The sequence below is a fragment of the Lethenteron reissneri genome, chromosome 11 (assembly GCF_015708825.2).
Source record: "Lethenteron reissneri isolate LAM-NWPU_2019-01 chromosome 11, ASM1570882v1, whole genome shotgun sequence".
In the NCBI taxonomy this organism is placed as follows: Eukaryota; Metazoa; Chordata; class Hyperoartia; order Petromyzontiformes; family Petromyzontidae; genus Lethenteron; species Lethenteron reissneri.
Window position 1 is genome coordinate 5,838,596 of NC_083789.1, and position 27,822 is coordinate 5,866,417.

The following is a 27,822-nucleotide window of genomic DNA, read 5'->3' on the forward strand; positions in this document are numbered from 1 at the left end:
GTGTGATGGGGCTCCCTGTGTGTGTGATGGGGCTACCTGTGTGTGTGATGGGCTCCCTGTGTGTGTGATGGGGCTACCTGTGTGTGTGATGGGGCTACCTGTGTGTGTGATGGGGCTACCTGTGTGTGATGGGGCTCCCTGTGTGTGTGATGGGGCTACCTGTGTGTGTGATGGGCTACCTGTGTGTGTGATGGGGCTACCTGTGTGTGTGATTAGCTCCCTGTGTGTGTGATGGGGCTACCTATGTGTGTGATGGGGCTACCTGTGCGTGTGATGGGGCTAGCTGTGTGTGTGATGGGGCTACCTGTGTGTGTGATGGGGCTACCTGTGTGTGTGATGGGGCTACCTGTGTGTGTGATGGGGCTACCTGTGTGTGTGATGGGGCTACCTGTGTGTGTGATGGGGCTACCTGTGTGTGTGATGGGGCTACCTGTGTGTGTGATCGGCTACCTGTGTGTGTGATGGGTACTTGTGTGTGTGTCTGTGTGTGGGGAGGGGGAGCGGTAGTGCAGTGGTTACCGCGTTGCGCTACGAACTCGGCGAGAATTATTGTATTGTCACGATTGGTAATACACCCCGAGACAACGAAGCAGAGCATCACATCACACACACATCAATCACAAATAACCAACACACATCAATCACAAATAACCAACACACACACAGAATACACCCCGAGACAACTATGCCGAGTTAATAATCATAATAATGCACGTAACTACACGCACACCTATTGATCATAATACAAACTTACACGCACACATTAATAATATTCCTACACACACACATCGATCATATACATACATTTTCACGTAATACTATACACATTTAATCACACATACGATTGATAGCATTACACTTACACTCAATTAACATGAAACACACGTTTAATCAGTTTTTATTAGTTGGCATAATTTGCATAATTACACTCATTTGCGTAATTTCACAAATGGACATAATTTCGTAAATTTTCATGTTTCACATGTTTAATTACATTTTTTTCACAATACAATATACGCAACAGCCACCCTTACCCGCCCCCCTTAATTACACAAATCCCGCGCCATGAGGGATGTGAGAAGGGTCGTGGGGGGGGGGAGATTCAAACTCCGTGCCCCTTGTGACCTCATCAACATCTGGGCACGTGGAGGGATAGCGGAGAGGGTGGGGGGGAGGGGGTGGTGGGGAGGGGGGGGGTGGGGAGGGGGGTTGGCAGGGGGTTGGTGGGGAGGGGGTGGTGGGGAGGGGGTGGTGGGGAGGGGGGTTGGCAGGGGGTTGGTGGGGAGGGGGTTGGTGGGGAGTGGGTGGTGGGGAGGGGGTGGTGGGGATGGTTGGGAGGGGGTTGGTGGGGAGGGGATGGTTGGGAGGGGGTTGGTGGGGAGGGGATGGTTGGGAGGGGGTGGTGGGGAGGGGATGGTTGGGAGGGGGTTGGTGGGGAGGGGGGGGTTGGAGTGGGTGGTGGGGAGGGGGTGGTGGGGAGGGGATGGTTGGGAGGGGGTTGGTGGGGAGGGGGGGTTGGAGTGGGTGGTGGGGAGGGGGTTGGTGGGGAGGGGGGGGTTGGAGTGGGTGGTGGGGAGGGGGTTGGTGGGGAGGGGGGGTTGGAGTGGGTGGTGGGGAGGGGGTTGGTGGGGAGGGGGGGGTTGGAGTGGGTGGTGGGGAGGGGGTTGGTGGGGAGGGGGGGTTGGAGTGGGTGGTGGGGAGGGGGTTGGTGGGGAGGGGGGGGTTGGAGTGGGTGGTTGGGAGGGGGTTGGTGGGGAGGGGGGGTTGGAGGGGGTTGGTGGGGAGGGGGTGATGGGGAGGGGGTTGGTGGGGGGTTGGTGGGTAGGGGGGTTGGTGGAGGGGGTTGGTGGGAGGGGCAAGAGAGGGAGGGATGATGAAAATAATGGAAGGGGAGGAGTGGAGGGAGAATGAGTTGAGAGAGAGAGAGAGTTAAAGGAGCAGGAGGAGAAAGGACGCTTCGAGGTAGGTGATTGAGAAAGGAACAGAGGAGCAAAGGAGAACAAGAAGAGGTGAGGGAGGAGGTTTAACGGAGTCGAAGGAGGAAGTATGACGATGAGGAGAGAGGGAGCCTGAGGTACAAGAGAGAGGAGATGGGCGGAGGTGAGATTGAGGAGAGGTCGGCGAGAGAGGAAGGATGAGGAAACAGAGGAGGGATCCCGAGGAGAGGGAGTCGAGGAAGAGGAGGTTGCACGGAGATGAGGTCGAGAGGAAAGAGCTGAGGAAGAGGGCGGTGGGGAAACGCATGGGACGGTGAGCAGTGAATGAGGAGTCGTCGGGGAATGAGGACAGGAAGAGAGTGAGGGATGAGGAGGAGCTAAGAGGAGATGAGCACGAGGGGAGGGAGCGTGGGAGGAGGGGAGGGGGTTCTCTGATCCCCCCCGTAATTTGCCTTCAGCTTCAAGGTTAAGCCGCCTGTATGCTCCGCTCGGCAAGCGAGGAGAACACCGCAGGCACACACACCACGACACCTGGGAGCCCCCCCCCCCCTTCATGTCCCAATGAGGAACCCATTGCACCCCCTAATAGACACCAACGCCTCCGCACGTGTCCTCTTCCACCCGACAATTCCATCTGTGGTGGCCGGGGAGGCAACTCACATTCATCACGATCAAGTCCATTGTGGGCGACGTCGCCATCGCTTCCTTCCTTCTGCCAACACAGGCCTTTGCGACTTATCGGGTCTGCTCTGACACCCCCCCCTCCTTCCCCAACTCGTGGAGATCCGCACTCGGGAGTGTGGGTATGGGTGCCGTAGAACTAGATGCATTAAGTATTCCTCTGCGTTCGTGTAAATTCCACATTCATCGTATACAGCCCTTCATTGACCCACTACTGTGTAGATGTGTGGACTCGTAAACAACCGGTAGCGGGGCTTGGCCCACTGAGTGTCGTAATCCATGGCAGTCGAATTGCACGCCTCGCTGATGGCGGGGGTCTCTCTTTTTACATGAAGCGCTTAGCACGACGCTCAAAGCAATGCGGAACTTTAGGCTGACCGTGCACTTAAAGTAATCTGCTTTTTTTTGTATATACGTAGTAATAAAATGCGATGATAACATGTATTGTGAAACGTTGTTTTTAATATAAATATATATTCTCTAGGATTTAAAGAATATTCTGGCTAAAGAGTTACATTCATAGGAGGGCAGATTGAAAAGTTAGAGCAATTTGAAATGAATCGTGTTAGTCTTCAGTTTTCGTTAATCCCACATCTATTTATTATTGTTTATTATTATTCCTACGTCTTCCAAACGTCTTCCGCCGGTTCAATTTAATTCATTGTTTGCTTGTTGCACGGAAGAAAAACAACTTGTTTAGCCAGTCACTCAGCCAGTTTTTGGTGGCATTGTCCCGAAGCGGCCACTAACAACAGTTATTGTTGAGGTAGAGAGGAGTCCAGCCAGCAGCCAGCGAGGAAACGAGGCTTAGATTTCTTTTAAAACTAATATGATAAGCGTTGCCTCGACAATGTGTCAGATTTCAGCCCTTCTAAAACATAATTATAATGTATATGACTTAAAGCTTGCGCGACTGCAGAAATTCATATTCTTTGGGTCTTTCGGCAAAGCTACGTAGATTTAACGAAAGACCCAAAGAATATAATTTATATATTTATATTGGCCACTCGGTTACAATATTCTATACACACACCTGCAATCATCACACCCCTACTGGTAGACTAATGCACAGGGACAGCTGCAACTGATGGTGCCCCTCGGCTAGACCACACTGCAGCAATCATCAGCCTCTACTGAAAAATACACTTGGCAGGACCCTTCTGAAAAACGACACGTACTGTGTTGAGACTTTCGTGGTTAAACGAGCATCATAACAATGATACAAAACTCGAAGACAGCAGTGCATCGTTACCTTCGTGTCAGAGCACAGCCACTGGGAGATCCCTTCAATTCAAATCACGATGTAGTGCTGCACCTTCTTCTTCTCACGTGTCCCGCTGTTGGGAGCGTTTGTCCGTTTGTCGCATGGCCATCAAACGTGAAATTAGTGTGACAACGCAACTCCATGAACCCCTCTCCCGTGTGCCTGTGAAACAGTGGAATTACTCTGTTTCACTCTGATATCAAAGCAAACTACCGGTACAACTTAACTGCTTGTTCTGAACACTAAATCGTAGAGCTTACCTGTTCGTTTCGTTCGTATAATGCAAACAGCGCGATCATCAGTGATATCTGAAGTGGTCTTTGCCACCCCTATTCACCAAACCACACTGACCTCCTCCACCAACCCACACTGACCTCCTCCACCAACCCACACTGACCTCCTCCACCAACCCACACTGACCTCCACCACCAACCCACACTGACCTCCTCCACCAACCCACACTGACCTCCTCCACCAACCCACACTGACCTCCTCCACCAACCCACACTGACCTCCTCCACCAACCCACACTAACCTCCTTCACCAACCCACACTGACCTCCTCCACCAACCCACCACCCCACACTGGACCTCCTCCACCAACCCACACTAACCTCCTTCACCAACCCACACTGACCTCCTCCACCAACCCACACTGACCTCCTCCACCAACCCACACTGACCTCCACCACCAACCCACACTGACCTCCTCCACCAACCCACACTGACCTCCTCCACCAACCCACACTAACCTCCTCCACCAACCCACACTGACCTCCTCCACCAACCCACACTGACCTCCTCCACCAACCCACACTGACCTCCTCCACCAACCCACACTGACCTCCTCCACCAACTGACCTCCTCCACCAACCCACACTGACCTCCTCCCACCAACCCACACTGACCTCCTCCACCAACTGACCTCCTCCACCAACCCACACTGACCTCCTCCACCAACTGACCTCCTCCACCAACCCACACTGACCTCCACCAACTGACCTCCTTCACCAACCCACGCTGACCTTCACCAACCCACACTGACCTCCTCCACCAACCCACACTGACCTCCTTCACCAACCCACACTCGACCTCCTCCCCAACCCACACTGACCTCCTCCACAACCCAGCACTGACCTCCTCCACCAACCCACACTGACCCCTCCACCAACCCACCACTGACCTCCTCCACCAACCCACACTGGACCCCTCATCCACCAACCCACACGGACCTCCTCCACCACTGACCCTCCTCCCACCCACATGACCTCCTCCAGCCAACTGACCTCCTTCACCAACCCACACTGACCTCCTTCACAAACCCACACTGACCTCCACCAACCCACACTAACCTCCTTCACCAACACACACTGACCTCCTTCACCAACCCACACTAACCTCCACCAACCCACACTAACCTCCTTCACAAACCCACACTGACCTCCACCAACCCACACTAACCTCCTTCACCAACCCACACTGACCTCCTTCACAAACCCACACTGACCTCCACCAACCCACACTAACCTCCTTCACCAACACACACTAACCTCCTTCACCAACACACACTAACCTCCTTCACCAACACACACTGACCTCCTTCACCAACACACACTGACCTCCTTCACCAACACACACTAACCTCCTTCACCAACCCACACTAACCTCCTTCACCAACCCACACTGACCTCCTCCACCAACCCACACTGACCTCCTCCACCAACCCACACTGACCTCCTCCACCAACCCACACTGACCTCCTCCACCAACCCACACTGACCTCCTCCACCAACCCACACTAACCTCCTTCACCAACCCACACTGACCTCCTCCACCAACCCACACTGACCTCCTCCACCAACCCACACTGACCTCCTCCACCAACCCACACTGACCTCCTCCACCAACCCACACTGACCTCCTCCACCAACCCACACTAACCTCCTTCACCAACCCACACTGACCTCCTCCACCAACCCACACTGACCTCCTCCACCAACCCACACTGACCTCCTCCACCAACCCACACTGACCTCCTCCACCAACCCACACTGACCTCCTTCACCAACCCACACTGACCTCCTTCACCAACCCACGCTGACCTTCACCAACCCACACTGACCTCCTCCACCAACCCACACTGACCTCCTCCACCAACCCACACTGACCTCCTCCACCAACCCCCACTGACCTCCTCCACCAACCCACACTGACCTCCTCCACCAACCCACACTAACCTCCTTCACCAACCCACACTGACCTCCTCCACCAACCCACACTGACCTCCTCCACCAACACACACTGACCTCCTTCACCAACCCACACTGACCTCCTCCACCAACCCACACTAACCTCCTTCACCAACACACACTGACCTCCTTCACCAACACACACTGACCTCCTTCACCAACACACACTGACCTCCTCCACCAACCCACACTGACCTCCTCCACCAACCCACACTAACCTCCTTCACCAACTCACACTGAACTCGGTGTTGAAGTAGGAGCAAACAACCACCAAGGATAAATATGGTGTGGGTGGAGGCCTGCCAGCCAGCGGTGTATTTACAAAGTCTGTAACGTACGACATGCTCAGTCTTTCCCAGGTGCATGGTCACAGCATTTGGGAAATTATCACCAGATGAGTTGTGCGTCGTTAACGCCTCTCCTGATTGGTCAGAATTTGTTTTAACCCCTGACCTCATCATCCCATCCCCCCCACACAGAATCTCAAATCCACCCATCCCAATCGGATTCAAATAGGATCCAATCAGGGCCTTAGCTCACGTAAATGGTCACATGTCAGATTAATTATGTCGGTACAGCTTATCCCCTTACACCAATGCAATTTCATTCATTGTATTCACTCACTGATTTTTTTTATCATGATGACCTGGACTGCCATTCATGACGTTAAAAAACCGATTATTTCGAAATATAAAAAGAAATCCCACCTGGTTGATTGACGGTTGTTAATTAGCTAAATTTTAAAATTGACAACGACACCTAATGCATTTATCCCAGTAAGACTGCCTTCATGATTAAATACATGATGCCAGTCAAAAGTAAAACTAGTTACCAAGTTCATCACGCTCAAGTGAAATGTGTGCGGGTTAAATAGAGGGCTCGGACCAAACGTGAAAAAAGTCCAGATTAGCAAATGTCAGCGGACTCTCCTCTGGTGAAATAAAGGAAGCCATCGAGTCGAGGGAAAATGTTAAAAGTTAATTACATTTTCACCGTGCATCATATATATATATATTTTTATCTAGAGGACTCATCAAATAAATATGTATATACACAAACAGAACATTACGACCGAATAAAAGAGAGACGAGGCAGTCAACAAACACAGAAAATTAGTTTACTTTCATACAATCCACATTCGACTTTAAAAATATTTCTTTAATCCAAATTAAAACACGACAGAACAAAAAACAGCCAAACAACGGGAGGGGGAGGGGGGAAACACTCCACTCGTTCCGTGTTGTAAAAGAACTCGTGCCGCCGAGAAAGTACACACGCAGAGAGAGCCGAGACCGTATATGGCAAGTCCTCGCTTAACGCGTGTTCACACAACGCGTTTTCGCTAGAACGCTGTTATTCCATGAGGGAAACACTATTCGCACAACGTGGAACGCGCCCGTAACAACGCGGAGCGCGCACCGTTACAGCGCGGTTTCTCAGCGGTCAACGACGAACTACTTTATATTATTGGTTCTTTCGGTAAAGTCACGTAGAAGGGAAATAATAAAATAATAAAAATATTTTAAAATAAAATAATAAACATATTTTATTATTTCCCTTCTACGAGACTTTACCGAAAGAAACAAGCATATGAATCCCTGCAGTCACGAAAGCTTTAAATAAAAAAGACGAACTACTTTCTTGAGCTGCGCGTCTGAACGGTTTAATGGAGTTATTTGTCCCGCCATCGTACCGCGTGCGTACATCGTATCTCGCCAAACTTCATCGTTACGTTATTTACCGGGGGGGGTAAATTGTTTTTCGCTGAACGCGTTTTTCGCTTAACGTGGCGCTTTCCAAGAACGCGTCTAATAAGAACGCATCTCCTACCGCGTTAAACGAAGACTTACTCTGACATCGTCGATTTTTTTTTTTAAGATGTACATTGCTGCGTGCCGAAACTAATCTTGGAAACAGGATTATGCGATCAGAGAGGGCTTGTACCGCGTGCGTGGGTGAGGTCAGGTCATGCATAGCTGCTGTTCTTCTGTTTACCAGCAGAGTTTGTGTGCGTCAGCTGTTTGATAGATTTTTTTTGGTACATTTGTGACACAGGTTCAATTTGAATTGCTCACAAATCTGTTTTAATCACAACCGACCGGGATGCCTCCCGGCGTGTCGCTGCAGTGGCTATTTTAGCTGCGGACAGAGAGAGGACCGCTGCTGGCCGCATTAAGGCAGCTTTGTAGGGGACAATTGAAGGGTTACCTTCATTAACCCAACTCTAATCCCACACAGGGACGGGTGCGTTCAATGTCGTGCATCTTGCATATGCTCGTGTGTGGGGAGCGGTGGCGCAGTGGTTAGCACGCCGCTCTACGAACCCAGCAATCCGAGTTCGATTCCTGCGCACGGTCAATAACAGTTGCAAATATATCTGAACTGGTCCTGGGCTTCCGCTAGGTCAACTAAGCCTTAAATTAGTACCTGGTGCGGTGTGTAGTAAGGGGAGACAAAGGCGGCAGGGCGTAGTGCTGGCCACCCACGCGCTCGTATGCCATGCCGGCTTTCATAGGTGCTCGCTAACAGCAATTGCCCCAACAATTTGTTACAGGCTATATGGGGGATCTTTCTCTTTGTGTTGTGCATGCATCGGTGTGACCACATTGCAGATTCGTGACTGTGAAACAAAGGACCGTGTCACTGCGACCATGCATTTGCTTTTTTAGAGACAGAGGCTCAAATTAGCGTATAATCATTAACATCAATAATCTCTGTAATGACGACAATTATGAAGCGGTGTTAAGAAATAACAATGCATCGTACTTAAAAATGACGAGGGACTCCTTAGAACTACCCGCACGCTCAGAGGATGGAAGACGTCCCATGTCGGAACTCGCGTGCCATCACCGCGGCATCTGCGCGCGCGATTCCCAAATCGTCTCCGCTCAAATGCACGTCAAGGTCGCTAGACGCCGCACGCGCCTGATGATGGGCGAGCAACGTCGCACGCGGAGAACAGAGCGACGACTCGGATTCAGAGAGCGACCTCCATGTCCTGTGTGTGTGTGTAGGGGGGGGGTATTTCGTGTGTGGCCCCAATGTTACGTAGAAGATGCTGTTTTAAAGTCGGGCCCGGCTGCAGCTGCTCTCGGAGTAAGGGGTGGGGGGGGCAGTAGAGCTGTTGTGTGTGGGGGGGGGGGGGCACTGTGGTTCAAATTAAGAGACTCTGGAATCCTGCAGGTCCCTTGGGCGTGATTGTCCCACCGTCCCTCCCTTCAGCCAGCCAGCCAGCCAGCGAGCAAAACTTTTTTTTCTCATATCGTATGATCACGTGCGTGTCTCACGTGACGCAGAGCACTGCTTCAAATTAACATGGAGATCTTAAAAGATTCATATTCTTAGGGTTTTTTTCGGTAAAGTCACGTAGGTAAGTAAAACATTTTTTTTAACTTACTTTTATTATTCTTTTTTTTTTACCTAGGTGACTTTACCGAAAAAAACCTAAGAGTATCTTAAAACGAGTTGCCGGTTGCAGTGTGTAAATATCAGCACTGGGGAGACAAAGGCGTGTGGGCATTCTAACTGGCCACACCACTCCCTCGTGCGCCGTGTTGGCCTTTTAACAGCTTCGGGCTAACATAACTTCACTCAAACAGCCAGTGCTGGTTACATCAGGGCACCATCGTCTTGCACCCCCCCCTCCCCAACCGCGTGACGCATAGACGGCGAGATATGGTTAGCAATCATCAGGCGCGTGCGGCGTGTAACAAAATCACGTTCACGTGAATGATGAAGACCGATACACATGGCGTTCGGGGAAGCCCGCCTTGGTAGATGACACAAGAGGGAAGAGACGACGATTCACCTCGAACCGCGTGCGCATCTGTACAAATAATAAATTACAGGTAGTCCCCGACTTACGATGGAGATGCGTTACGCCGACCACATCGTAAGTCGGACCATCGTAAGTCGGTGACTACTTGTACAATGGGTGCGTGAGGGAGGGGGAGGGGAGGGTGATGAGTGTTGTGGGGTGTTGATGGAAAGTGTGATGGGGGGGTGCTAGATTGGTGATGGGATGTGATGGCTGATGGCTTGTGCACGGTGTGATTGGTGTTTGGGGTTTGGCGTGTGATGGGTGACGGGTGGAGGATGCGCAGCGATGGGGAAGGGAAGGGAAGGCGTCTCAAACTGCTGGCTCACAGGCCACGGCTGAGACCCGTGAAGAAGGCCTTTGGAGTGGCCCGATGAGGGATACGGTCCCTTGAGAGATAAAGAGATAACTCAAGAGAGACACACGAGAGAGATGTAGACAAGATATAGATCGGTGAGATGCGAGCTAAGCAAGAGATGATAGAGATGTATAGAGAGATAAATAAAATGTTGAGATGAAAACGAGATAAACAAGAAGGTTATCCGAGGACCCAACAGCCCAATGGTAAATGTTTTTATTATGTGGCCCAGTGGTACATAGACTTGAAGAGCATTGGGTTCGGCAGTGTGTGTGTGGGGGGTGTGATAGGTGGTGTGCTGGGTGTGATGGGTGATGGAGAGTGTTGGTTTATTGAGAGTGATGGGTTACGGAAAGCGATGGGTGTGATGTATGGAACACCAATAGAAAATTAATCAGGGGAATTAATAAACCCAGTGAAAGTGATGCCATATTAGAGATTTGAAATCTGCCTCTAGAAGTTATAATCTGTAAAAAAAAAATTAGGACAAATTCACCAGCAGTACCCTGATGAAAAAAACGTTATTATTAAAACTTTAAAAAGAAACAATGATTACAATTAGAAAAGTTTTTCTTTGCAAATTCTTGATTATTTTTTTTCTCCCAGGTTCTAGAATTCTGGAGAGTTTAATCCTTTGGTCTGGCATGCCATTAAGCTAACCTCTCCCATTCACGCGGCACGTACCCCGCTCCTGGGATTAAGATTACTTTGGAAAATAACGACAGTAGTCGCTAATTATGGATTAATTAACGTTTTAGAAGTAACGTAACCCAATCCCGTTACATTTATCGTTATATGGTCATGTCATGGAATCAGATTACTTTCTACTTTCCCCCTCATTAGACAGCATGTACGTGTATCGTGAACCTCAAAGCGGCGGTTGAATTATCCTCATGAATTATCAGAACTTTTCCGTGACATGATAACTTTGCATTGAGGTCTCTACACTCACCTGAAATGCATTATTCAGGCGTGAGCTGCCTGAAAATGGATTGACGCTGCCTCTACATTTCACGTGGCCTGCCTGAAAATGTTCAGGCTAGAAGGTGGCAGGCAATAGCCGTTTCACAGCGCCGACTGCAAAACATTGAGAAGTCTGCCCGCAATGTTTTGAGATATCCCAGCAATTGCCTGACACGTGCTGTGAGTGGCTGTGTGTCCTCGTATTGTGACGTCATCATTTCCCCCCTTTAAAAATAATGTTTGCGATCAGTATCAAATTACGAATAATGGAAAACAAAAAAAAATCAACTGTTACAAGTAATCTTTTAAAAAATATATCACAGATGCATGCTAAATCAGAGCAAACTCCAAAAATAACTAGCATATGGTAAATTTAACACGTAGGCTTTCGCGACCAATGTTATTCATAATCAACGTTTTTGGGTTTAGATCGCGTTTATTTATAAATGTGTCGTAACCCTCCACCACCCGACACGGCCAATCAGTAAAAATGTGTCACGTTGACAAAGACAAATAGTTCACTGCTTTAGCCCGATGATGCTGGTTGCAATTACCAGCGAAACGTCGTACTCAAATTGTAAATGTTGTGGCTTCAACACACCGGTGGGCTAAAGCAGTGAACTATTTGTCTTTGTCAACGTGACACATTTTTACTGATTGGCCATGTCGGGTGGTGGAGGGTTACGACACATTTATAAATAAACGCGATCTAAACCCAAAAACGTTGATTATGAATATGGTAAATTAACATACATTTAAAAAGTATGCGCCTAGTAACAGCGATCTGATTATAACAATCTGATTTACACGCTACATAGGAACGAGACAATATTTCTGGCACCTTCCTGGGTAATCTAATTACAGGAGTAACACATCACTCCCCGACATCGCACCCACCAGAGATGCCACTCAGCGTCGGTGGTAGTGTGCATATTTCATCCCAGGTAGGGCCCCCCCCTAAAATCGAGGGCACTTCCCCCCACCCCACATCCCCACTTCCCAGAAACAGCTGCCCCCCTTAACAGGGCTCCTACAATAAAAAGCGATCAGCCGGCCACTCATCAAGAAAGTGCCTTGCGCTAGGTCAGGGGTCGGCAACCTACGGCACCGGAGCCGCATGCGGCTCTTTACGGGCTGCTTCTTGACGATGAGTACGTATGTACTCAGATGCATTGCGGCTCTTGAAATACTGAATTTTGTACCGAATTCGAAAGAAATGGCTCTTCTTGTTATTTTGGTTGCCGACCCCTGCGCTAGGTGAACAGATACCACGCACGTGCTCATCACTTTACAATTCACGTCCTATCGTTCATTAACAGCAGACAGTGTGTAGAATATCAACGTACGGTCTGCAGTGCGACACGCACCCCAAACCCCATTGTCTCCCCGTAGCTTACCCCCCCCCACTCCCTCCCTGGTCTCACGCCGCCGCTAACGCAATCTCACATCTTGCACCGGAGGCGCTCTTGTGAACACCAACGATGAATAGTGAGTGCAAAAAAAATGAACCCGTAAAGTTTTTCACTATAAATCCTTTATATGCGTGGCGGCTAGAGTCCTCTCGTTCTCTGGCTTGAGATGGCTGCCACTTATGGGTCAGATGATTGCCTGCCACCATTAAGCAATTGGTAATTAAATATAATTTTTTTTTTCTAAAAAGTGCAAAATTTAGGAATTTTTTTTCACGAAAATATATTGTCACGCACAACGAGTCTGTGTGCAAAATGTCAGCTCGATTGGATCACGGGAAGTGGGTTAAAAAACGACCGAAAGATGTGCACGGTCGTAAGCGCGCAAGCAAGCAAGCAAGTGAACTTAATATAAAGGATTTAAAAAAACTTGAAAACGGGGAGTCCATGGCAAAGTGGTGGACACGTGGAGTTCAGTTGGTGCGGTCCGTTGCTCTTGCCCCATTTATCTTTTCAAGTTGAAAACATATATTATCCATGATAGGTTTTCTATGGGGTTAGATCGCCAAAATATCAATGTGTCGTTAAACCTGCCACCACCCGACACGGCCAAATAGTAAGGTAAACTCACACCTCACATGGTGTGAGTTTACTCTCCAACACACCGGTGCGCTGAACTAGTAACGAATTGGCAAGGTTTGTTTACGAGACAATTTTTACTAATTGGATGTGTCGGGTGGTGGCGGGTTTAACGACACATTTACATGTATGCAATCTAACCCCAAAACCCCCCTCTATTATGGATAATATTGGCCGCGAAAGCCTACAACGTGTTAAACTGACTTACCTCTATAGGGAGGATACTTTTTTCAAACCATATATCTCAATTGTTCATTAGTTTCACCCCTCCAGTGATACATTGGATTGTCGTGATTCGGGGCCACGATTCCATTTAAGAATCAATCGTTTTTAGTTTCTCAAACTTTCCATCTAATTCGCATCGCTACTCGGTTTGTTCCGTCTCTTTTTGACAGTTGTGTTCAGTTTAGGAGCCCAAACGAATAACATTGACATATTATCTGCATATATATATTTATGAATCTAAAACATTGTTTCTAACACCCATCACGATTCAACGCATGTCTCTTGAGCCGCGCTACACCCACAGTAATTAGCTCCACGAGCCACCCCAACACCTAGGGTTGCCAATTCTTGAGGTTACAAAAAAACCTACATATCGTGAGAAGAAGCTTATCTCACAATACCACAAGAGGGGAGACTTTCGTAGACAGGAAACGCGATGGCTTGAGTGGTGTCAACTCTTGATTAGAAGCTTTCGTGACTGCATGATTTCATACTCTCAGCTTCTTTCGGTAAAGTCACGTAGATAGGAAACTAAATATATAATAGCTCACGACGTTTCGGTCGCAACAACAAGCGGTCGTCCTCAGGTGAAAGAGAGATTCGGCTAACAACAGTTAAGAACCTAAGAGTATGAAATCCTGCAGTCACGAAAGCTTGCTTCTAATCAAGATTGAACAGCATCTACGGGGAGGTTTTCCACACGACTCAGACATAATTTCAACCGAGAAAATGGATGCAAAATTTAGCAATCTTTGAAAGTGCTGGATCAACCAGGTAGGGTGTTCCAGGAAGACTGACAGATCTCCAAAGGCATCAGCTACTTCAACTGGGAGAACGACTCGGGAGGGGGGGGGGGAACCGGCACAGCAGAGGTCGCAAACGGGTTTTGATCCCGTTCCCTACCCGTACCCTACCCGAAATGATTGACAAACGGTTACTCACCAGTGACTCACGGCCTACCCGTACCCGGCCGCACCAGGGTCGCAAACGGGTACCCGTACCTGGCTGGGTACGGGTAGCCGGGTATCGGGTAGGGTACGGGTATCGGGTAGGGTACGGGTATCGGGTAGCCGGTTGCGACCTCTGCGGCACAGGTGGCAACCCCGCTACAACAACCTCGCCCCTTTAAACTTGTGCCCATCCTTTCATTGCCTGGCATTTACTGTGCCTCCTAGCGGCGGCGGTGACTCTGACCCCCCCCAACCCCACGCTCCTCACCCCCCCACCCCCCCCAATAAAAATTCAACTCCACCACACGAACCTCCTTCTCACGCTTTCTCCCCTGGCAGGATGGTCGTGGGGGGCGCCCCGCCGGGTCCGTAGTCGGCGGGGGGCGCCGAGGCGTTGCCTTCGTCGTCGTCGGCGTTCACCTGGTTCGACTTGCCCAGGTTCTTGATGATGTTGAGGTTGCTCCGAGCCGTCTCCAGGATGCTGTTCTCCAGGAGCCAGCCTTCGCACACCTCGTTCTGGTCCTGCACGCCCTCCTCGCTCGGCGGGGTGGCGTTCATCATCGACGTCTGCAGGTAGCGGACTCCCACGAGGACCGAGAGCTGCGCACGCGCCGGTGACAAACGAAGACAAAGATCCCCCGTGTAGCCTGTAACAGACTGTTGGGGCAAGTGCTGTTAAGCGAGTAGCACCGAATGCAGGCCGGCACTGTGGCACACGACGGGGTGGGTGGCCAGGACCACGCCCGGTCGCTTTTGTCTCCCTGGTGATGATGTTTACACACCGCAACAGGTACTCATTTGAGGCTGAGTCGACCTAGGGGAAGCCCAGGACAGGTGTTGGCCGTGAGCGGGAATCGAACTCGGGTCACCGGGTTCGTAGCACAGCGTAGCGCTAACCGCTTCACTTCCGCGCCGTGAGCGCGCACATGCACACAGAATGTGCACGGGTGAGCCCACTGGGTTTATCATCCATGCCTGCACACCTGGCATGATCACCTGGAATTCTCACCCGTGTGCACACGCGCTATCGTACAGGTGAGTCTACAGGTGAGTTTATTTTATATTATCATCATCATCACGATCCATGGGCAGATCGCTCCGTAGGTGTCCACTGGGTCTCTGTGGGTCTCTGTAGGTGTCTGTGTCTCTAGGAATATGGGTTTTTATGGGTCTCCATGAGTATGGGTCTCTATGGGTCTCTATGCGTTTTTTTCTTTTCTGCTGCTATAAATGTCCACACAACAACGATAACGATGATGATGATATCATCCACTTCGTCAAGCCAGGTCGCTCCTGAAAAAATTGCCACATAGCACCTCAGCGAGGCCCTAAAACTGTTCAAGTAAAATTAAAAAGTTGAATAGCTTTCGTTTTGTTGTTGTTGTTCATAATCAACGTTTTTGGGTTTAGATTGCGTTATTTATAATGTGTCGTAACCCTCCACCACACGGCCAATCAGTAAAAAAGTGTCACGTTGACAAAAGACAAATAGTTCACTGCTTTAGCCCACCGGTGTGTTGAAGCGTGAAACCATGGTGTGGGTGTACTCAAATTGTAAATGTTGTGGTTTCACGCTTCAACACACCGGCGGGCTAAAGCAGTGAACTATTTGTCTTTTGTCAACGTGACACTTTTTTACTGATTGGCCGTGTTGGGTAGTGGAGGGTTACGACACATTTATAAATAACGCGATCTAAACCCAAAAACGTTGATTATGAATAATATTGGTCGTGAAAGCCTGCTACGTGTTAAACTGTTGTTGTTGTTGTAGGATTTACCTCGAAGAGCCAGACGAGGACACCCACGGTGGCGATGGCGTGGACAAAGGCCGAGAAGTGCTCGAGCAGCGCGTCACGGCAGCCCCGCATCCACAGGTTGAGCTCCTCGGTCAGGTAGTCGTAGTTGTAGTGCGCCGAGTTGTTGGTGACGCTGTGCTGGATGCAGGGACGCGGCGAGCTGGGGTTGCAGCAGCTGAAGGGGACGCCATCCACCAGGTACTTGCCGTCCACGTTGCTCTTGAGGCGGCTGTCGGGGTGAGGGTGGGATGGGTGGGCGAGGGTCGGTCGGTCGGTCAGTCAGTCCGTAAATATAATCGGAATAAAAAAAACACAACGAAGGTGAGAGTTGTCATGCTACTCGTTATATTTTTTAGGTGTTTGTCTTTTTTTAACTCCCCTCACGCCAAAAAACAATCACCTGAGTGGCACATGGATCAACAATTTACCAAAAACCGGCAAAACGAATTTCCCAACGAACGGATTTGTTGTTGTTGAGAAAACGTGACCTGACCTGGACACAAGGTAAATTCCCTTAATGGAGTGATCATCATCATCAATATCACATGTTTATTTACGTATTTTATTTACGTATAAGTTCTTCTGCCATTAAGACAATAATCAAAAGTGGTACAAGGATGGGGTCCCCTGTTCTTAGTTTCAGTGGCAAGCTGATGCCAAAGCTAGTTGTCACTACTATATACAGTATTTTTTTAAAATTGAGACCTGAGTCACAAAACGAAATATTCCACAGAATATGTACGGCTTGTGCGAGGAGCTCACAGATCATGGGATGATCTGGCTGGACACATTCCCATTGGTGATCTCCTCTGGCTGTCGAGGATGCAGTGGCGAGGTCATGTAGCTCGCATGCCCGGCCACCACACGCTCAAGCGCCTTCTGAGTGGCTGCATGGAAGCAGCCGCATGGGCATGGCACGGACTCAGAAACGATATGAGCTGAAGCGATAACGGGAGGACCTGTAGCCGAGGCCAAAGACTGGAATCAGCGCTGTCTAGAGCTCTGCCTCTGTGGAGGAGATTCGTGAAATATGATACTGGGCAGCTGGAGGCAGTCACCCTCACCAACAGAGGAAGGTGGATCAGCTATGTTCACAACAATTAACAGAGTGCTGGGTGCCTAAAACGAAGTGAGCCAGCAACAGTGGGGAGTGCAGGTGGTGCATCTGTCGGTCATTCTCAGGAAGTTAACATCTAAAACCCTGTGCGTGTGCCAGGCTGGCCTAGCCTGGCACTCGTGCTGAAGCGACGTCTCTGCCACTTGGTGGTGAAAAGAGCAGCTGTGTGTGAGGTGTGTGGATGACGAGTGCGTGTGTGTTAGAGAGCTATACTCTTTGGTTTTTTCGGTAAAGTCACGTAGGTAAAAACTAAAATTTTTATTAAAATTAATAAAAAATAAAATAAAAATCACGACTTTTCGGAGGCAACACAAGCTTCGTCACAGCACGTTTGCTGTATCAAGTAAACTTTTTTTACTTGATACAGCAAGCGTGTTGTGACGGTTCCACCTGAAGACGGAAGCTTGTGTTGCCTCCGAAACGTCGTGATTTTTATTTAACTTTTGTTAATTTTAATTTATTTGTTATTTTTACCTACGTAAGAGTATGAATCCTTGCAGTCACGAAAGCTTCAAATCTAGAATGTTAGAGAGCTGTATGTGATATATCGGGTGGTGAGTGTTTAGGACGTGTGAGAGGCAGAGTGGTGTGTCTGTGAGGTTTGAGAGTGTGTGGGTTGTTCGATGTGTGTGAGTGTCTGTGGGTAAGATGTGTGCAGGTCAGGTGTGTGCATGTTTGAGCGTGAGGTGTGAGATGCGTATGTATGGATGTGCATGAGCTGTGTGTGTTGTACGTGGTGCATGTGTGCATTTCAATGTGAGGTTAATCTGTGAAGCATGTGCATGGGTATGTGGGAGATGTGTATGAGGTGTGTTATGTGATTGTTTATATATTTGAGCGTGTAAGGTTTTTGTGTGTGTGTGTATCGAGTGTGTCTCATCCCTGACCCTACCTTGAACATCAACTCTTTATACCCTGCCCATTCATACCAAAATGTACACTGAAAAGTCATAGATTCGAACACACGGATGGCGAATGTATGTTTAAATATACTGCCCTCTGACCCTGCCCTTGACTTAACCGGTGGTTTTACTATGCTTAGATATACTCGAATCCTGCCCTAGGATTATGGACTTGCTATCATTGACGTAGGGCCGTCAAAAAAACGGTGTCCAATCGGCTCATAACTCAGCGGTGGCAGGAAGCCCAGGGACTTGGATCAGACCGTCTTACGTCTCCACTACAAACCAGTTACACTCCTACATCGCCCCCACCCCCCTCTGCTCCCGTTCAATCAGACAGATCCCCTTAGATCAGGGCTTATTGGACTGCTGTGTGCCGGTGGTCGATTTGTCACGCGGATTTCGCACGGTGTTTTGGTTCTCATGCCACCCCTCGACTCGGGAGCTGCCACTACAAACACAACCCTCCACGCTGTCGAGGGGCTGCCCCCCGCGGTGGAACATGCAAAGGTGGAACGGAAAAGGCTGATCGGGTTCGAGGGCCTGTAAATCAACTGCTCGAGTGTTTTTAGAGTATCCTCCTCGTGTGATAGCTAATATAAGAGGTATTAGGGCTGTAAACGGGTTAGGTAAGCACCACCACGTGCTAATTTGCGCACAGGAGACCGCTCGGATGCATTTTAACCAGGAGAGGAACGCACTCGGGTCCACGGTTTACTTTGTGAAGGACTACACTACGCACATTCTGATATATTCTGCCCAAGTTGAATGTGGGGAATTGAATTAACGAATAGGAGGTGGCTGGGAGGATTAGGGTTCAGGGGTCAGAGCCCGGAGCGGTACATCGCTGAGATCCTGAGGTTCAAATCGGGGTTTCAGCCACCACCCGTGATTAACATTACTTCTCAAATCATATAAACAAGTTGTACTTCATTTGTCTAAATTAATTACAACTCTCAGAATTAAAGAGAAAAGATCAGGTTGACTGCCATACGATAAACATTTCTCTCCAACTCACGATATGACGGCGATATCACAATTGGCAAACGAATGTATAAGTCTATAAGGTGATTGGTCTTCTGAATCAATGTTTTGAGTAGCAGTGGTATGAGTAGCCAAACCTTGGACCAGTTTCACATTTTATGAACCCAGGTCACTGACATTGTAGGCGAAAACGAAATCCAGTTCAACACCGCTTCGCAAACAAAATTAAATGCAATGGTTCTCCATTATTACCTCGATTGATGATGGGGGGGGGGGGGGATGACTACTGTATTAGCGAGCACCTATTAAAGGCACACACGTACGCATGTGTGTCACAAGTCTACTTGGGGTCCTGTACGGACAAGTGGAAGGGGAAGCATTGGCAGAGATGAAGATGAAGACAAGAGAGAGAAACAGATACACATAGAGATTGAGAGATCTTCGAGGTATATGGCAAGGTAGTCCATTGCATCCCATGATGACTTCCATTACATCTTGTGGGTTATCTGATGGCTGTATGGTCCGATGCGTGATGCATACTGTCTGCCACAGGCAGAGCACACAAAGGCCCGTTCCATTGAGGCCAGTGAAGCCAATGTCGTATGTCTCCTCTGGTGCTTCGCCAGGTGACGTTCGGCCATTTTTTCCTCAGGCAACTGCACTCCTTGATAGCAGAGGCCGCGCCGCCAGGTGGAACGGTCAGCAGGAACAGCCTCAAGGGAGGCAGCGTCTATCCCACACTTTTAAAGTGAGGTCTTCAACTGATCCTTAAGCAGTCTTTTCGGGCCACCTGCAGAGCGACAGGCCAGTTTTAGCTGTCCGTACAGCATCTTTCGTGGTAGGCGGTCCTCCGGCATTGGGATGGCATGGCCGAGCCATCTCAGCTAGTGGTGTGTGATGTTCGCCTCAATGCTCCTGCAATCTGGTCTTTTGTAGGATCTCAGAGTGTGGAACACGGTCCTGCCAGGTCACTTTCCAAATGCGTTGGAGGCATATGATATGAAAGGACTCAAGTTGTTTTAGGCATCGGCTGTAAACTTTCCACATTTCACGATAAATAGAGGAGCGTAGAAACGCACACTGCCTGGTGTACTGTAACTTTGGTGTGTGGGTGGAGGTGACTGTTATTGAAAACCTTCCTCCTGAGTCGCCCAAAGGAGGATGAGGCCTGCTTGATCCGGTGCTGGATGTCCTAGTCGATGTTGCAGTATTTCGAGAGGATTCTTCCGAGGTTTTTAAAGTGTGGAACAATGGCAAGTGAGGAGTCTGAGATGAAGAATGCGGGTGGATCAGGTGGAGGCTCAGATGACCACTGACATAGGACTTCTGTTTTTGGGATATTAACAGACAGCCCTATTCTGCTGTATGCCCTCGCAGCTCCTGCGAAGTTGGCTTGTAGAGATTCTGGGGTACGTGCCACAAGAGCACAGTCATCCACATACTGGAGATCAAGTACACATTCAGATGAAAACTTTGTTGCCGCTTGGAGCCTACTGATGTTGAAAAGGTTCTCATCCAACCTGAAGTCCAGGGTCACCCCACTCTCCATTTCCATGTCCTTGTGCAGAAGTGTTGTGACACATAGGAGGGAGACATTGGATAGGACTGGCGCAATCACACAACCTTGCCTCACACCAGTGCCTACTCCATAGAGTTTAGACTCCTGACCTCCAACTCTTACTCTGGCTATCTTCCCCTCCTGGAACTCACGAAGGATGTTCACAAACTTCCTGGGGCAGCCATACTGCAGGAGGACCTTCCATAAAAGTGCACAGTGTACTGTGGCAAAGGCTTTGGAGAGGTCCACAAAGGCCATGAACAGGTCTTGCTTCTGTTCACGGCACTTTTCCTGCAGTTGGCGTGCAGTGAAGATCATGTCCACTGTGCTTGTTCTATCTGAAGCCGCACTGGGGCTCTGGTAGCAAGTTTTCAGTGATGATGTCAATGAGTCTACGCAGCATGACCTTCGCCAGGACTTTGCTAGCAACTGCAAGGAGGGATATGCCCCTGCTTTTATTGCAAGGTGAATTTGTCCCTCTTGTTTTTGTATATGGTGAGAATGTTTGCATCCCTCCATTGATGGGGGATGCTCTCTTGCCTCCATATCTCAGAGGTGAACAGGTGAACTGCTCTTGTGCAGATATAGCCCCCCTATTTCAGGATATCAGCAGGGATGGAATCGGTTCCAGGTGTCTTGTTGTTCTTCAGCAATCTGATGGCGGTGAAAACCTCAGAAAAGGTCTGTGGAAGATCAAGGTTCTGGATAGTGGGCAGTGTCGGGAGCTCCTCCAGGACTGAGTAGTCAACTGGGTTTGGCTGGTTTAAGAGGACTCCAAAATGTTCACCCAGTTCTGGGCTTTCTTAGTTTTGTCCTTTTTGAGAGTGGACCCATCTGCACTTTTGAGGGAACAAAGAGAGCAACTTCTTCGGCCGTGAGTGGTCTTCACGGCATCATAAAAGTTGTGCATATATCTGTCCGTGTAAGATTGGATGTCCTGTGCTATGGAGATCCACCACTCATTTTGCAGGTGTTGTAAAACATTCTGTGCATTCCTCCTCTGGTCCTGCCATTGCTTTTTGAGGGCCTCAGAAGTGGGGTTGTTGAGTGCGTCTTTACGTGCTTTGTGCACACTGTCAAGTAGGGTGGAGATGTATTTGGAGTTTTCATCCAACCAGTCCTGGTGCTTCTTGCTGCTGTAGCCGACAGAGTGGGCTGCTGACTCATAGAACTAAGGGAGGACCACTTGTCGTCAATCAAACCCTCCGCACCCAGAAGAGTCTCAGCGTTCTGCTAGAGAGCAGCTTCGGATGTATCGTGCCTCTGTTTCCTCAAGTCGAGCAGAGTGCAACCTTTTTTGGTGGACGTCTTGAGGCAGACGGCTGGGCGAACTTTCATTCTGAGCTTGGCTAAGATCATCCGATGATCCATCCAGCACTTCGCTCCTCTCATGGCTCGTGTACTGAGGACATCCCTGACATCAGTGCGCCTGACAGTTATATAATCTTGGAGGTGACAGTGCTTTGGCCGTGGGTGGGTCCAGGTGGTTTTGTCACTGTTTTTCATTTGGAACATGCTATTGGTGATGGTGAGTTCATGTTCAGCACAAAGGCTTAGCAGTCTCAATACATTTGCATTAGCATGGCCAACGCCGTGATGTCCTACCACACCACTCTATATTTCACAATCTCTCCACACTTGTGTTGAAGTCACCCAACTCTGGAGGGCCTCGTCCAGTATATCATAAAAGCAGTCTTTTGCTTCATCTTCTGATGGTAAAGTTGGTGCATAAGCACTGAAGAGAGTGGCATGCTGCTTGTCAATGATGCAGAGCGACGTAAGCCTTTCGCTTATGCCAGTTGGTGTTTCTGTGAGATTTGGCAGGAGGCAGTTCTTCATGGCAATGCCCACACCATGCAGATGTTGCCCTTCTGGCGGGTATCCCTTTCAGAAGAGGCTGTAGCCCTACTTCTAACTCCCTGAGCGACCCTTCCCCCAGGAGCCTGGTCTCACTCAGAGCAGCGATGTTGATGTTACATCGCTTCAGCTCTGCTGCAATGAGTGCAGTCCTTCGTTCGGGCCTGTCGGTGCCACGGTTGGAGTCCAAGAGAGTTCTTATGTTCCATGTTGCAAGTCGTCAAGGGACATGTTTCTTGTATTGTTTTCGACCGCTTAGCAGAATATCCTGATAGGTGCGGCGGCCTATCCAGGAGAGTTAGAGTGGGCAATGTTTAGGCCACATTTTCTAGGCCTTTCACTATTCGGGGTGAACAGTGTGGCTCCTAAATAAGGCTTATCAGATACACAGGGGTCTGCCAGGAGCAACTGCCACTCAAATCCCAGCTGCTGACGACCAATAGCCCTGAACCGCTACCGTGTAGGGGCATAGCTAGGAGCTTCTGGATAATTCAGTCTTACCCCCATCACCAAGCACTCCATCGCCAGTAGACTTTCATGGTGCAGGAAATCTTAGACGTAACTCACAAAGAGCGGTAGTGGATACCTGTGCGCTGAAATTATTTAGATTGATGGGGGGAATGCGCGTGTCCTACATCACTTCTTCACTGTGGAAGAATGGATTTCAGTGGTAAGGAGAAATTTCAAGACCACCAGCGCCGCCCTACTTCTGCAGGAGGCTGCCGGAGCTCCAGTCTATCGGAGGACCGCCTGTCGCACGCCGCCAGCACATTACTTTTCTCTCAGGGTGAGCTCCTCGAGCTTTCGTCTTCCCAGACGTACCCACAAGGCAGCGGGGCAGTGGTTGGCCGATGCCAGGGCGTGTCCACATAACGTGGGCCTGCTCACCGCACCTCTGGGGCCCACTGCAGTTCCGAAAAGGCCCGATATTTGTCTGGAACCTCTCCACCCAGACCTGTTCGCCAAGGGAGACCCTACCAGGAGGACAAGACTCCAGGCGACATCGCTCTGAGGGTCATTGGAACACACTAACCCCACCACCACGAAAAGGTTACGATCCTTCGGTGTGGAGAGAGACGCACACACACACACAGACAAAGACCCGCACAAAGACGTATACAAAGACAGAGATACAGACGGACACTCTTGTCTGCACCATAAACACAAGTGCATACTCAGCAGATGCAATCCCAACACACATCCCCTGGATTTCCATATACTGTAAACTCCATGGTAGAGTGCTGTTAGTGAGCACCTATTAAGGCCGCAACTGTGTATGGGGGGATGGTGTGGCAGACTGATTGGTGTGGGGAGCGATAGTGCAGTGGTTACCGCGTTGCGCTATGAACCCTGCGACCCGAGTTCGATTCTAAACTGGTCCTGGGCCTCCCCTAGGGCGACTCAGCCATAACTTAGTAGCTGGTGTGGTGTTTCCGTAGCGCAGCGCGCTAACAACTACAAAAATAAAAATCCCCCCCGATAGCCATAACAGACTATTGGGGCAAGTTCAATCTTAATTTGGAGCTTTCGTGACTGCAGGAATTACTCTTTGGTTCTTTCGGTAAAGTCACGTATAAAGATAAAATAATAAATTAAATAATAGCATACGACGTTTCGATTGCAACACAAGCAATCATTATTAGGTATAAAAGAAATAGCAACAAAAATCTAACCAGAAAACTATAGACACACATATAAGCAGACAGATATCACAAAGATACATAGAGAGAGAACACACATCGGCACACAGAGAGAGAACGTCTCTGTGACGAGGCCTTAAATAGAGAGAGGGGGTGGGGGCGGAGAAAGGGAGGGGTTAGAGAAAAATTAGCATGTCAAAGAGTAGGACGACGCATGGTAAAGTACGCAAGCTTGAAAATTAGGAGAGCGGGAGAGAGACACACTAAATTAAATAACCTAGCAAAATATCGAAATGTAATGTAATGCATTGTAATGCATTACGCGTCGTCCTACTCATTGACATGCTAATTTTTCTCTAACCCCTCCCTCTCTCCGCCCCCACCCCCTCTCTCTATTTAAGGTCTCGTCACAGAGACGTTCTCTCTCTGTGTGCCGATGTGTGTTCTCTCTCTATGTATCTTTGTGATATATATATATATCTGCTTATATGTCTGTCTATAGTTTTCTGGTTAGATTTTTGTTGCTATTTCTTTTATACCTGATGATGATTGCTTGTGTTGCAATCGAAACGTCGTATGCTATTATTTAATTTATTATTTTATTTTTATACGTGACTTTACCGAAAGAACCAAAGAGTTATTGGGGCAAGTGCTGTTAGCGAGCACCTACGAAGGCCGGCACGGCCCACGAGGGGATGGGTTGACAACACCACGCCCAGTCGCCTTTGTCTCCCTAATGGCGATGTTTACACATCACACTAGGTACTCATTTGAGGCTGAGTCAACCTAGGGGAGGTCCAGGAACCGGTTCAAATAATTGTCACTAACCACTCCACCACCGCTCTCACATATATACGTACACACAATGATGACATGTAGACGCACCAAAACACAATGACACACACTTCACAAACGTCTTGATGCACTTCACGGGCTGCGTTCACACGGTGTGCTGAGTTTGTGTCTGGCGTAGCCGTGTTTGTTAAGTTGGTTGTCGGTTAAACCAAGGTGTACATCAAGACCCGTTAAAGACTTGGCATTCTGAAGCCTCTCACTTGAGATATATATACACAATATTTCTCTCTCTCTCGTCTAAACCTTCAGTGCCGACCAAGAAATGTTGCTTCATACTCTTAGTTTTTTCGGTAAAGTCACGTAGGTACAAAATAAAATTAAAATTGATAAAAATAAAATTATAATATTAAATTTAATGTCATTGTTTACCTACGTGACTTTACCGAAAAAACTAAGAGTATGAATCCTTCCAGTCACGAAAGCTTCAAATCTATAAATGTTGCATCATCTGCGCAGATAGATCTGCTTCAGGCAGACGTCGTCATGATCATCGTCTGTGTTGTTTATCATGGCCAGGAGTTCGGTAAAAAAAACGAACTCCTGGTCGCAATGCCACGTGGTGAGTACGAGACGGCGGTCCTTTAATAAACAACGTCACGAAGAGGCCAGTCAGTCCTGAAAGAGCCGCATGCCGCTACCGGTGCCGAAAAGTTACCGACCCCTACCTCTGATCACGGCAGACACAAAGTGAACCGGCGCGCAGGATTGAGAATGACGGTGACACGATGGGACCCCTCTCTCTGGGAATCCTACGATGGGGTGAGCTTTGTGCTGGTGACCCATCATCATTTACGTCCTGGCATTAAACACATTCGCACCTCTGATTAGCAAGCTTGGCTACGTACGGTACGGCTAGAAGTTCAATGCATTCCAATTAAAAGTGAGGCGCTGTCAGTTCGACATCGCGGAGCAGGAGTTTTAATAAAGAATCGAAGACAAACAGTGGGTGTCCAATAGAGAGAACTCGCCGCTGCCATGGGAGTGTGGAATTTCTGACCTCTGTCTCAGGGTTGTAAACAAGCGGCGAGCATCGCTTCCATGTCCGTTTGAGCAAGAGGGCAACTGGCTTGATAACATTTGACATTTAGTCACATGTTCATTATTGGATGAGCGGTTAACAAGACACACACGGACACAGCAGACACCACGTGGATCTATCATCTGTCAATAAGTACGGCTCTAAAAGGAAAAGTATATATGATCCAACGTTTTGCGCCATGGCCCTTCTTCACAAGCACATCTCATTTTTAAATCCTTTATATTAAGTTCACTTGCTTGCTTGCTTGCTTAGGACCGTGCAAATCTTTCGGTCGTTTTTTAACCCACCTCCCGTGATCCAATCGAGCTAACATTTTCCACACAGATTCGTTGTGCGTGACAATTAATGTTCGTGAAAATGTTTTCCAAAATTTTACACTTTTTAGGACAAAAATATTATATTTAATTACCAATTGCTTAATGCTGCCATACAATCATCTGACCCATAGGTAGCAGCCATCTCAAGCCAGAGGACGAGAGGACTCTAGCCGCCACGCATATAAAGGATTTATAGTGAAAAACTTTGTTTTTACGGGTTATACTTGTATTGAATGCACTCGGAATCAGGACCGTTGCCCAAAACGTCACCTTCTATACTTTTTCCCTTTTAAGGCCACCGTATTCTTGACAAATGTGTCGAGCTCTTTCGTTAGCTGTGCTTGTGCACTACTGCCAGCAGCAGCAGCAGCATCATCCAATAATGTATCTCTCCATCACTCACTCCATGACGTCCTTGGAGTTGGGGTCCAGGTATCGTGCGCTCATCCACTGCATCTCGAACCAGTCTCTGAAGCCGTTGTTGCCGCAGCAGCGGAAGTCCATCTGGAGGAGGTCGATGGTCCGCTTGAGGAAGCACCTGCCCGGCGTGTCCGTGTCCTTGTAGAACCTCATGCCGTTGCGCAGCCCGTGGTGGAAGGCCTCCTCGAGGTCCGAGCGGACCATGAGGCACATGAGGGCGCCCAGGAGAATGACGAACGTGAAGAAGAAGGTGCCCACGATGTAGGGCAGGAGGTAGATCCGCCAGCGGGTGAAGCGAGTCGCGTCGGCGCAGTCGTGGCAGATCTTGCCGCCCAGGAGGTTGATGGCGCACGCCACGATTCCCACCACGAGCAGGAAGTTGGGCAGCGACTGGACGCTGTTTCTGTGCTCCATCACCTCGGCCCTCTTCTTCAGCTCGATCTTGAACGAAAGCCCCAGGGCGAAGAGCACGATGCCGGCCACCACGGACACCCAGTTGAGGGCCCAGAGAGCCTGCGCCAGCTTGTCTCTCGTCTGGCGCGTGAACTTTATGCGGAGGATCGCCATCCGCCCGAGTGCGTGTCACCCCGTGTGTCACTGTGTGTCACTCTTATGTGTCACTCTTGTGTGTGTGTGCGTGCCACTCGTGTGTGTGTGTGTCACTGTGTGTCACTGTGTGTCACTCTTGTGTGTGTGTGTGTCACTCTTGTGTGTCACTCTTGTGTGTGTGTGTCACTCTTGTGTGTGTGTGTCACTCTTGTGTGTCACTCTTGTGTGTGTGTGTCACTCTTGTGTGTGTGTGTGCGTGTTCGCTAACAGCACTTGCCCCGAAAGTCTGTTAGCGCT

The 27,822-nt window shown here is 49.1% G+C and overlaps 1 protein-coding gene across 1 annotated transcript; it reads right to left on the bottom strand.

Moving 5' to 3' along the window:
• Nucleotides 1-14,784: 14,784 nt before the first annotated feature.
• On the bottom strand, nt 14,785-27,582 carry PRPH2 (peripherin 2). The gene is made up of 3 exons (XM_061549616.1): nt 26,960-27,582; nt 16,270-16,516; nt 14,785-15,091 (listed from the first exon to the last, which is right to left on the bottom strand). The coding sequence occupies exons 1-3, from the start codon at nt 27,541-27,543 to the stop codon at nt 14,810-14,812; spliced, it is 1,113 nt and encodes a 370-aa protein (XP_061405600.1). The 5' UTR covers nt 27,544-27,582; the 3' UTR covers nt 14,785-14,809.
• Between the last annotated feature and the right edge of the window lie 240 nt (nt 27,583-27,822).

Excerpts from the sequence above, each read along its gene's own strand:
- PRPH2 (XM_061549616.1), bottom strand. The coding sequence starts at position 27,543 with ATGGCGATCCTCCGCATAAAGTTCACGCGCCAGACGAGAGACAAGCTG. Across the intron at positions 16,517-26,959 it reads AACTCCAAGGACGTCATGGA|CCGCCTCAAGAGCAACGTGG; the intron begins GTGAGTGATGGA and ends TCACCCCGACAG. Across the intron at positions 15,092-16,269 it reads TCCTCGTCTGGCTCTTCGAG|CTCTCGGTCCTCGTGGGAGT; the intron begins GTAAATCCTACA and ends GCGCGTGCGCAG.